The 12,737-nt window shown below is 42.1% G+C and overlaps 1 protein-coding gene across 1 annotated transcript in view; it reads left to right on the forward strand.

Moving 5' to 3' along the window:
* Positions 1-10,700, forward strand: part of LOC311289538 (protein NLRC3-like) — a gene marked incomplete at its 3' end in the record, with an annotated part of 96,978 nt that extends 86,278 nt beyond the window's left edge. The window contains exons 7-8 of the mRNA XM_084407616.1: positions 7,535-7,581; positions 8,294-10,700. Of these exons, the coding sequence (XP_084263742.1) occupies positions 7,535-7,581; positions 8,294-8,865 (619 nt within the window). The remainder of the gene's footprint in view (positions 1-7,534; positions 7,582-8,293) is intronic.
* Positions 10,701-12,737: the final 2,037 nt, after the last annotated feature.

The following is a 12,737-nucleotide window of genomic DNA, read 5'->3' on the forward strand; positions in this document are numbered from 1 at the left end:
TACCCACTTTCTCTAAAGTAATGGAGAAAGTAGTATACAATAGACTCAGTGGCTAACTTGATAAACTAGATATTCTTGTTCCCTCTCAATACGGTTTTAGAAAAAAAAAAAAGATCACAACCTGTATGTCAATACTCGACCTAATAGAACAAATGAATGACTGCATTGAAGAGGGAAAATGTGGTGTTGGTATTTTCCAACCTTTGATACCATTGACTGATATTTTATTGCACATATTGCATCACTATGGTATCAGAGGTCTAGCACTTGAATGGTTCAGAAGTTATCTATATGAGAGGGAACAGTATGTCCATGTCGATTATCATAACTCTACTTGTAAGCCCATAATCTTCGGGGTCCCCCAAGGCTCCATTTTAGGGCCACTCTTATTCATTCATTCTAAGGCCCCGATCACACCGAACGCGCTTTTCAGGTTCGAAAACGCATGCGCTGCGTTTTTTTATGTTGTTAGGCAACCACCCAAACAGTTGTCCTGTCAGTCAAGTAAACGTCAAATCAGCCTTTTATTAACTTTATTTACTTTCTGTTAACATTGTGATGGTTGGTTCGTAAAGTCATTAAGCTCCTGGTAACCCGCGAGAGCACCACAAGTTTATCCTCCATCATCGCACTCTCCGGGCGTTCAAAGCAACTGTAGCTTTCATCAGGACAACGGAACATCCGTTGAACATTCGTACAACAGCGCAGTAGGCGGTAAAACGCGAGGAACCTGGGGCGCATCTCACTGCAAAAAACGTGTCAGGTGTGATCGGGGTCTTAGGTGGCTAGCCAGCTATGTTTCAGTTTAGTTTCCATCAACCCTGGGTTTTAGGTACTATGAAAGTAGCTCGGCTTTAATCGGTGTTCGTCGCCATGGTATCTTACGCTGCACGGCTAACCTGCTGTAAAAAAACTAAAAAAACAACTTGCATCACAATAGGTGTAATTGTGATTATCAAAACATTTGGTAACAACAGAATTATATATTTATTTTAGTGACAACATGTTACAATGTTTACACAGTACAATGACTGGTTGGCTACTGTTTGTATTATTCTTGCACAATTTCAATTAATTTATTGGGATTTGATTTCAATCTTGATTTAGTATTGACTCATTTGGATAATTAGGTAGGCTACAATAGATGTTAATTGTTCAAGAAAAAATATGCTGTAAACATACAGAGAGCCCTATCAGTTGGTATTATTAAAGGTTAACTTAAATTAAGTTAAATTTAAAAGTTAAATTAAATGAAATATAATGCGGTTTTCATTATAATAACAACAATCATGTAATGACACAAGTAAAAATATAATAAATATGTAATATAGTGCACATATTTAGCAAAATACTCCTCCCTATATTTTTTCTAGTTAACTAATGTGCTGGTCATTAAATGGCTTTCCTGAGGTAAATGTAACGTTCTGTGACATAATTGTTCACCTGCAGTTTTATTGACCTCTTTCTGTGGTTGAAAAAAACTGATTGATCGATATTATGTATGAGGCATATATACCTTTCGGTAAGTTGCACTGTATCTTTAAATAAAAAGTAACAGATGGTCGGTTTACTTGAACTGAGGCACTACAGCGATCTGTCACGTCACATTTTACAAGCACCAAAACAGTATTTATTGTCTGAATTTCGTAATAAAATGGACAGAACTTGAGGTGAGAATTTTTTCACATCAAAAGTAGCCTGCTCTGTCTAGTCTTTTGGTGTCAGTGTCCTCTTTGCTTCGCGATTTTTCTGTGCGTGAGAAAATGGATGTGTGGTGTGAAAGCGTGTGAAAAAGTGGCAGTTGCGTGAGTCTCACGCTGAATGTGTAGAGTTGGCAGCCCTGCTTTAAGAAGGGGGATAAATAGTCGGCAGTGTTCCTCCTTCCGCCATGCCATGTGACGATTGTTTACATTAGACTAGAGTGCACACTACGCCGCATGCACACAGTGCTTCTACATGTGGGGATTGTTTACATCAGAGTGCGCACGTGTTTCGCACAGCAGATATACAGTGTTTTTTTTAAGCAGTTGATGGAAAATAAGCGAATGTGCGTTCTAAAAATCTAAATTCTGATCTATTATTTTTCACTGTATTTTGAAGTGCCGCGATAACAATATTGCATATTCATTACCACGATATATGGCATTATCGAATACCAGCACGTCTAAGCCGCACAAAGAATTTAACACGTCGAATTCATGCACTTACTGTACCGCAAATGGTATTGTGTTGCGTTTTTTTGCAAGTGGTACATACTTGCACAGTCGGTGATGCACAGAGCCTAGGGGAAAACACAGTTTGTCGAACCATTCGCAAGGTGGTCCTCGCTCTGCAGGAGTACATGAATATTTTCATTAATAGTGTTCCCCAGACATTTATCGACCATGTCCATAAAAGAGGGCTTTTATAAAATTGTCAGTAAGATATATTGATAGGGTGACATCACATGAACATTTTTTTTCTTTCAAAAAGAAAATTTCACAAATGTACTATACAATACAGTACATGTTAAGAATTATTATTTTTATTATTATTCTGTTAATCTTATGATAGGATTCCCTAGAGTCATTGGAGCAATAGACTGCATACATGTTGCAATCATGAGGCAGATTATGTTAATAGGAAGTCCTTTCACAGCCTTAATGTTCAGGTAGAGATGATGTGAACATGTGAGATAATTATTTTCTGTGAGAAGATTCTTTAAATTAATAGTAACATTAACAGATATAAGTGCATGACTCCAGTACTCCAGTGCATGACTCCATCAATTTTCCATAAGCCTGTATTGTGTCAGCGCTTGAGGAAAGCAAGTTAAATTTGGTACAGAACAAAACACTGTTAATTTGAATTGGGACAGCAAAACCTACACAATAACCCCCTATAATGACCCTCAGACAGGGCCACAGAACCGCTTCAGTGTGGTCCTCAGTAAAACCAGAGTGAAGATAGAGATGACCTTTAGCATCCTAAAGGGTCACCAGAGCGGGCATCAGAGATAGTGACTGCATGTACCATTCTGCACAATATAGCCACCATTAGAAAGGAGCGAGAACCAGCTACTCCCCGATGAAACTGACCAGATCACACTTCAGTGAGTCTGATGTAGATGCAATCACCATACAATATTACACTTACCGGTAAAAGCACATTGAAACTGCAGATAGGTCTCAAACTGTTTTATTGGTTTTGTGGGATGGGAGGGAGAAAGAGAGCAAGAGAAAGTTTCACATACTGAGATCAGTTTTATCCAGCTGTTTGACCTTTTATTTATTTATTTTTATTTGGAGCCTCCTCAGCTCACAGTCCAGCACCTTTAGTGTGCAGTCTAGTTCGAGACTCCTTTAGCGTAGCGTGCAGCGTGCAGTCTAGTTCGAGACTCCTTTAGTGTGCAGTCTAGTTTGAGACTCCTTTAGTGTGCAGTCTAGTTTGAGACTCCTTTAGCGTAGCGTGCAGCGTGCAGTCTAGTTCGAGACTCCTTTAGTGTGCAGTCTAGTTTGAGACTCCTTTAGTGTGCAGTCTAGTTCGAGACTCCTTTAGCGTAGCGTGCAGCGTGCAGTCTAGTTCGAGACTCCTTTAGTGTGCAGTCTAGTTTGAGACTCCTTTAGTGTGCAGTCTAGTTCGAGACTCCTTTAGCGTAGCGTGCAGCGTGCAGTCTAGTTCGAGACTCCTTTAGTGTGCAGTCTAGTTTGAGACTCCTTTAGTGTGCAGTCTAGTTCGAGACTCCTTTAGCGTAGCGTGCAGCGTGCAGTCTAGTTCGAGACTCCTTTAGTGTGCAGTCTAGTTTGAGACTCCTTTAGTGTGCAGTCTAGTTCGAGACTCCTTTAGCGTAGCGTGCAGCGTGCAGTCTAGTTCGAGACTCCTTTAGTGTGCAGTCTAGTTTGAGACTCCTTTAGTGTGCAGTCTAGTTCGAGACTCCTTTAGCGTAGCGTGCAGCGTGCAGTCTAGTTTGAGACTCCTTTAGTGTGCAGTCTAGTTTGAGACTCCTTTAGTGTGCAGTCTAGTTTGAGACTCCTTTAGTGTGCAGTCTAGTTTGAGACTCCTTTAGCGTAGCGTGCAGCGTGCAGTCTAGTTCGAGACTCCTTTAGTGTGCAGTCTAGTTTGAGACTCCTTTAGTGTGCAGTCTAGTTTGAGACTCCTTTAGTGTGCAGTCTAGTTCGAGACTCCTTTAGTGTGCAGTCTAGTTCGAGACTCCTTTAGTGTGCAGTCTAGTTTGAGACTCCTTTAGCGTAGCGTGCAGCGTGCAGTCTAGTTTGAGACTCCTTTAGCGTAGCGTGCAGCGTGCAGTCTAGTTCGAGACTCCTTTAGTGTGCAGTCTAGTTTGAGACTCCTTTAGTGTGCAGTCTAGTTTGAGACTCCTTTAGTGTGCAGTCTAGTTCGAGACTCCTTTAGTGTGCAGTCTAGTTTGAGACTCCTTTAGTGTGCAGTCTAGTTTGAGACTCCTTTAGCGTAGCGTGCAGCGTGCAGTCTAGTTCGAGACTCCTTTAGTGTGCAGTCTAGTTTGAGACTCCTTTAGTGTGCAGTCTAGTTCGAGACTCCTTTAGCGTAGCGTGCAGCGTGCAGTCTAGTTCGAGACTCCTTTAGTGTGCAGTCTAGTTTGAGACTCCTTTAGTGTGCAGTCTAGTTCGAGACTCCTTTAGCGTAGCGTGCAGCGTGCAGTCTAGTTCGAGACTCCTTTAGTGTGCAGTCTAGTTTGAGACTCCTTTAGTGTGCAGTCTAGTTCGAGACTCCTTTAGCGTAGCGTGCAGCGTGCAGTCTAGTTCGAGACTCCTTTAATGTGCAGTCTAGTTTGAGACTCCTTTAGTGTGCAGTCTAGTTCGAGACTCCTTTAGCGTAGCGTGCAGCGTGCAGTCTAGTTCGAGACTCCTTTAGTGTGCAGTCTAGTTTGAGACTCCTTTAGTGTGCAGTCTAGTTCGAGACTCCTTTAGCGTAGCGTGCAGCGTGCAGTCTAGTTCGAGACTCCTTTAGTGTGCAGTCTAGTTTGAGACTCCTTTAGTGTGCAGTCTAGTTCGAGACTCCTTTAGCGTAGCGTGCAGCGTGCAGTCTAGTTCGAGACTCCTTTAGTGTGCAGTCTAGTTTGAGACTCCTTTAGTGTGCAGTCTAGTTCGAGACTCCTTTAGCGTAGCGTGCAGCGTGCAGTCTAGTTCGAGACTCCTTTAGTGTGCAGTCTAGTTTGAGACTCCTTTAGTGTGCAGTCTAGTTCGAGACTCCTTTAGCGTAGCGTGCAGCGTGCAGTCTAGTTCGAGACTCCTTTAGTGTGCAGTCTAGTTTGAGACTCCTTTTGTAAAGGGCCCTGACTGAGTCTGTTTCCACCTGAAACATAATTCCACCACAAACAATCATTACAAGTTTTCTGGAGGCTCATCAAATCACAGGACTGACTGTAATTTATGTCAAGGGTTTTAAACCCTTACTTTGTTCATATTTCTTCTGAAGCCCATTGAGGTAGAGGCTTCAGTTTCTGGGGCAGGTTGTGAACAATCCTACAATAAAAGAGATGTGTAAGGGCAAGTCACTTTTTTATGCCACACATTCAAATGTTTGCCATAATAAAAAGCCCAGTGCATTCACATCAGCAACTGTCTGAGAACACAGAGTGTCTTCATCATTTTCTCCACCCTAATAAATAAAAGTAGGTCAATATAAAAGCATAACTGGGACACTGCATCTCCCTCTACTGCAGAACATACAGCCATATTTAAAACTTAAACAAGTAGTAATGTATTACACACGTACCAAGTGTCACTTGCTTAGAGCCAGCAGCAGGGTCAAATTGTATAGCACCTGTAATCCCATCCATAATCGTCCGTCCCTTATTGCCTACTCAGAGCCAACTCCTCCGCCAGTGTATTCTGGAGGAGTGGCCCTCCACCGGTTTTCTGAATTTCTGTTTGCTGCAAACAAGTGTTTGTGATCAAATAAAAATACACAAAAATAATAAAAGGTTGTGGTAAATACTCATCAGTTTGAATTATATTTTTATATTTTGTCTTTATCTGCTGCCAAGAACGTTTGGAGTTGGGGTTGCATCTAAAAATCAATGAATTTTAATCTTTCTTAGGATATACATGCAAATGTTTTATATATTATAAAAATAGGCTAGATTACACGTATAGGCTACACATACATATATACATAATTTTAAATGAATATAGAATGTATTAAATTAACTTACACATTAACGCAATCAGCAATCTTTCTCCAACAGTCTTCTCTTGCTTTGGCAGCAGAGACCGTATTGTTTCATGCTTGAAATGCATATTTAAATTCATCGTAATTTAAACTCGAATACTAATATTTAAACTCCTCCGCGGAAAAATATAATCGCTCTCGCTCTATCCATATCGAACGCGATTGGTTGTTCGGTGCCACGTCTCTTTGGTATGTGCACGCGCTCATGGAGTGATCATAGCTTAAGGATCAAAGCCTGAGTTGACAGAGAAAGTTGATGAGCTGCGTCATGGTACCAATAAAGCCTGATTGCATCGGTTTGGTTTTGTCGACTCAAAACTAATCCGATAACTCCAAGTTTGTTCAGCTACCTTCATGGTACAGGCCCCTGGTGTCGGAACCAAAGCAAATAAACCACATAAAACAAAGGACAGGCAATCATCAGACCTAGCGACTGTGGTGGGCCAAGCTCTGTGGCCACTTGATCTTGGCGTGTGGTGCCCCTCCCCAAAAAACACATTTATGGGACATGTCCTCCTCGTCCTCCTCAACCTCCCCAACAGTGGAGGAGGAACTAGCCAAATGAAGGACATAATCTAGGAACTTACTCAGTGATCCTTGAAGACCATCACGGATTAGTGTGGATTGTAATGGGTTGTTGAGTCCATAACAAAATAAGTCAATGAGAGCATAGTCTGGGAGGTTAGTGAAATTGGCAATACCTAGGAAGTCCTGAATGTAGTTCTCGAGCGAGCAGGTTCCCTGATGAAGACGGATGAGAAGCACTGCTGGATCCATAATGGCAAAGTCTTCTGTAACGAAACTGCTCCGGGACATAAAGGATGAGAATCCAAATGCAGTTTTATTAAAAGGGTAATCTACAATCTTAGTCTAAAACAGGCTAAGGTCATAAACACCAGGTAATCAGTCCAAGCAAAAACAGAGGAAAACCAGACAGAAGATCCCAAAAAAAAAAAAAACAAGATACACAGAAATCCAGGAGAATACTCAGAATTGCAGTGTTACACTAGAGAAGACTTCACAGAGAATGAATGAGACAACCAGGCTTATATGGGGTGAGCTAAACAAGGTAATGACATACAGGTGAATGTAATAATGGACGATTAGTCTGAGCAAAGGATTATGGGGAATGGAGTCTGTGATTAGTGTTGTGATTGTCCGGGTGGAGTGCCCTCTGGTGGTAATCTCGGGCCACTCTCACTGGTGATCGTGACAGTTTGTTGCTATAATTGCTGATGGATTATCATAAATTATTCAGACCATATTAATACATTTCTCATCAGCCTAAGAGACAACAGGTGTGTGTGTGTGTTACTGATTAACTGTCACTGTGTGTGTTTTGTAGTGTGAATCATGGAGGAGAGATCAGGATTACAGCAGGACCACGAAAATGTACGTCTACACACACACACTCTCTCTCTCTCAAATAGTGAACAGGATTACTGTGTGATTGTATGTGTGTTGAACACATGCTCGCTCTCTCTCTCTCTCTCACACACACAAACACACACACACACACACAAACAAACACACTCTCTCTCACACACACAAACACAAACACACACACTCTCTCTCTCACACACACACACACGCACACACTCTCTCTCCCTCTCTCTCTCACACACTCTCTCTCTCTATATATATACGGTATATATATAAAAACAGTGAACAGGATTACTGTGTGATTGTGTGTGTTGAACACATTCTCTCTCTCTCTCTCTCTCTCTCACACACACACACAGACATATGCTGGAATATTTTGGGCAAAGTGCACTTCTGATAATCTGTTGTGATATTAGTACGAAGAGTTTTGAAAATGTAATTCTTGCAATAATAATAAAAAAAAAACAGTAAAAGATCAGACAGTTTCATAATTCCTGATTACAGAATTATTTGAACATAAGAATCCTATGTTTTCTGTTTGGTAACCATGGCGATTTCAGTCAGAACCTCATTCAGGACAAAAGCTGTTACAGAATGATATTTCTATAGTGCTTTATTATCATTGGTTGCTTACAATCCTAAATGAACGAGTCAGATCTGAAATGAAGACTCAAGATAGAAAGTTTCTGTAATTCACTGATGTGTGTTTTCTCTCCATCAGATTCTCATCAGCTCACTCTGGATCTGAACACAGTGAATAAAGGCCTCCGTCTGTCTGAGGAGAACAGAGTGATTACTGACACTCGCACAGTCCAGTCGTATCCTGATCATCCAGACAGATTTGATCATTATCCTCAGGTGTTGTGTAGAGAGAGTGTGTGTGGACGCTGTTACTGGGAGATTGAGTGGAGTGGGTATGTGTTTATATCAGTGTCATATAAGAGCATCAGCAGGAAGGGAGAGGGTGATGAGTGTCGGTTTGGATATAATGATCAGTCCTGGAGTTTGTTCTGCTCTTCCTCCATTTACTCATTCAGACACAATAACATAGAGACTGATCTCCCTGTAGAGTCCATCAGCAGGAGAACAGGAGTGTGTGTGGATCACAGGAGAACAGGAGTGTATGAGGATTACAGGAGAATAGGAGTGTATGTGGATCACAGTGCAGGAACTCTGTCCTTCTACAGCGTCTCTGACACACCGAGCCTCATACACACAGTCCAGACCACATTCACACACACACTCTATCCTGGGTTTAGGGTTTATCCTGGATCATCAGTGAAACTGTGTTGATGAATGAGAATAGCCTGATGAGAGACTCTACCCATAATGCTTTGAGCTGCATGATAAATCAGTGACAGTAGGCATTCCACATTCCATTAAAGATTTGCGCAAAACTTGTGCATTTTTTTCTAAATATTGATAAACTATTGCGAAATGACGGCGTTTCCATTAACCGATGTTATGCAACTAAAATGTCATTTTTTCCTCTCGCGATAAGTCATGCCAAAAATCATGGCATCGGACGTTGGTAAGTTTATATATATCACAGCCACGTACCGCACTAGACATTATTATTAATGGAAGGAAATGTAGGCGTGTTATCCAAACATTAATGGCAAGGAAAGACCCTTATGAGCGGCACATATGAGGAGTTTCTGGGGTTCATCTCACTCATTTCTGCTCCCAGCTCTTGATTGTGGCATTTCTTTGAGGTTTAGAATCCAGTATTTCTGTCATTCTTTTGTCTTTTATGAATTTAATGAAAAACTCTACTATCGTATTCTGTCCAAACACTCCGCGCCTTCTAGTTAGGTGACCTGTAAATGCGCAAAAACTGTTTCCATTGCCGTTTTGCGAAATATTCCTTTTTCGAATTGCCTGAAAAACCACCTCATGCGAGCGTAAAAACTTTTTTGCGATAAATGAGAGTTTTTGCGAAATTGACTTGTTTCAATTTCAATTTGCGCAATTTGAATGGTAATGGAAATGCGGCTAGTGAGATGTTCTAGAGTCTCTTATTGTCTCTTCATTACATTAATAACACAGCTGAACTTCTGTCAGTGAAATAAAGAGAAACAGACAACGATACACAGAGAAGAGAGAGGAAATATGAGACACAATGAGACTCACTGAAACATGTCTGGATGATACGAGCAAAACTAGACTTTCAACTCAAAACTCAGTTTAACACATTCAGAGAAGTTTTATCTGAACTGAGGGGGGGGGGGGGGGGGGGTGCATAGATATATACACTAGATATCGCCTTGGCTACGGCATTCGTTCCAATAAACTGCCGTAGCCAAGGCAACATCTAGTGTATATATCTATGCACCAGTCTGCGCACACGTCACACAGCAGGAAGCGCCCGCGCCCTCAGATCACTTGGACGTGGCTGTGTACAAGAGGTAAAAACGATATAAATACTGTTAGTTTTCTCACACAAACCGCTCGTTTCGTGTCTTAGGCCATCAATGTGTACGATGGGGAATTGATTAATTTGGACTTCTCTGTGCATGCTCTTTGAGATAGTGACCACAGACCTGCATTATCTGACTGACAGACAAAAAAACGGTTTGACCTAAAAATATCAAAATTGAAACTACTGCGGAAAAAAAGACACCTGCATCTTGGATGCCCTTGAGGTAAGCTAAAACATACCAAAATTTAATTTCAAAGTGGACTAACCCTTTAAAGTCAAGGGAATTAAGACACATATTCAAGAGAATGAATCAATATCAGTTTGTTGATCAATGAGTGTGTGAATGAAGGATCTCATGATTCTCTATAGAAACCTGTGTGTGTGTGTGTGTGTGTGTGTGTGTGTGTGTGTCTGTGTGTTTATTTCAGTCATGTATGCAGTTATCATGTGATTTACAGCATTTATCATGTTATTATTATAGTTGTTGTCAGGGTTGTGTTTAGTTGTGCTGTTTTTGTTCATATTTGAGTTTCATTTATTCCTCTGTTTCTGATTATTGTTCTGTGTTTATTTACACTCCTGCTTCTGTTCAGTTCTGTTCTCAGTTCAGTTCAGTTCATTACACACACACACACACACACACACACACACACACACACACACACACACACACACACACACACACACACACACACACACACACACAGTCCTTCATTAATGTGGGTCAAAAAACACTGTAAAAGTGAATCAACACACACCAATGCTACAATTTTCTAAATCTCATAATCATTTGTTAACAAAAAAGTATTTAATACTTTAATGATATCATTGTATTCTGCCTTTAATTATTATATTGTTTAAATTAATAAATATTTAGCAAACTGTGTGATTTTGTATGTACATTTCTGAAATACATAACTTAGACAGTTTCCTCTGATATCAGATCACTCTAAATTGTAATGTGGACTCATGCATTTTCTGTAAAGCTGCTTTGAAATGATGTTTATTGTGAAAAACGCTGTACAAATATACGTGAATTTAATTGAATTGAATTAAACGAGTTTTATTTTATAAATCTGTTACTTCTTCCACACACAGTTTCACACTGTCACACTCTCACACCACATGGACTCTTGTTTTCATTCAGTACGTTCTTCCTTAGTTAGTTTGTTGTCATGGACACTCATTAGTTTCAGCTGTGCACTAATCAATCATCTCGTTATCCGCTCACTATTTAAGTTCCCTTTCGGGGGAACTCGAACTGCGTCGAATGACACTTTGGGGAACGCCAACAGCGTAGCGCCTCTGAAGTATGAATGAAACTAAGCCAAACCTGATTGGTGTTGTGTCATGACATAACGTGTGACGGCATATGCGGAAGCTACAAAAGAACGCCAGAACACAACAGAGATAGCTTTCTGTTCTTCAGCAAGCGCTCTCTGTCTCTTGTCTGTATTATTTGGTGTTGTATTGTCACAAGCATTATATATATATATATATATTATGGCGAGTTCCAGCAGCTACAGGAGGTGTGTGCATCCCTGCCCACGGACACATACCAAATGTGCGTGCACTGTTTGGGAGGGCAGCACGTGCGGGCAGCTCTCGAGGGGGCTGCTTGCGAGGATTGCGAGAGATTAACAATCTGTGTGCTGCACTCCCGCCTGGCCATTTTCAGTGAGGATGGCCAGGCTTGCGAGCCCCGTGGTGCGGGCAACGCTCTTCATGGGGCTCACAGATGGATCTGACGGAGGATCTCGAGACTGCTGAGGCACGTTCTAGTGATTCACCCGCCAGTTCCGATGTTTTCCCTCCTCGCGAGGAAGCCCGCTCTGCCGCACGAGTGGAGAGCCCGATGCTTGAGCTGTCTGCTTCCGAGGAAGTAGATGTGCTCAGCATCGAAGGCGGGGATTTTGGGGATGACTCGCCACCCCATGTCCCCGCATATGAGGAGCTGATGGAGGTTGTCTCTCGTGCAGTGGCCCGTCTTAACATCAGTTGGCCACATGAGAGGCAGAAAGCGCTCACAAAAAGCAAGTTGGACAAGCGCTTCCTGCAGCACAGAGAGCAACCTCATCATTGGGGTTTACCGTTCTTTCCCGATTTACACAATGAGTTGTGTAAATCATGAAACAAGCCACACTCGTCTCGCGTGTCCAACCCCCCTGTGTTAAACTACAGTAATATCTTGGGGGCGTGAGAGAACGGTTATGAGATGGCCTATGGCAGTGGTGGTTGAAAACCAAGGGGTTCTCCCCGAGGGGAAACCCATTCCGCATGATCAGGGTTACGCGCAGATGCCTTTGTTCCCTATCTACTGTATGTGGAAGAAATCTTGGTTTCTGTCCCAAGGTGTCCCAAGCATCAAGGTGTTCTGTCCCAAGCGTCATGTCGCCGGAAAGCCGTCTTGACAGATGCCACCCTCATGGGCTGGGGCGCTGTCATGGACGGCCGCTTTATGAGAGCCCTATGGCAGGAGCATCATTCCTCCTGGCATATAAACTGCCTGGAAATGTTGCCGGTGTCCCGAGCTCTGAGGAGCTTCCTGCCGGACCTCAAAGGTCATCAGAGGCTGGCCTGTCAGCAGGAGTAGTAGAGACCATACTCAGCTCTAGAACTCCCTCTACGAGGAAATTGTATGGCCTAAAATGGAATGTTTTCACCGTATGGTGCAGAGAGCGTGAGGTGGACCCAGTTAACTGCCCGGTGGCTTCAGTGCTGGAGTTCCTCCATGATCGCTTCT

This window comes from Rutilus rutilus (genome assembly GCF_951802725.1).
Source record: "Rutilus rutilus genome assembly, chromosome: 4".
NCBI classification, from domain to species: domain Eukaryota; kingdom Metazoa; phylum Chordata; class Actinopteri; order Cypriniformes; family Leuciscidae; genus Rutilus; species Rutilus rutilus.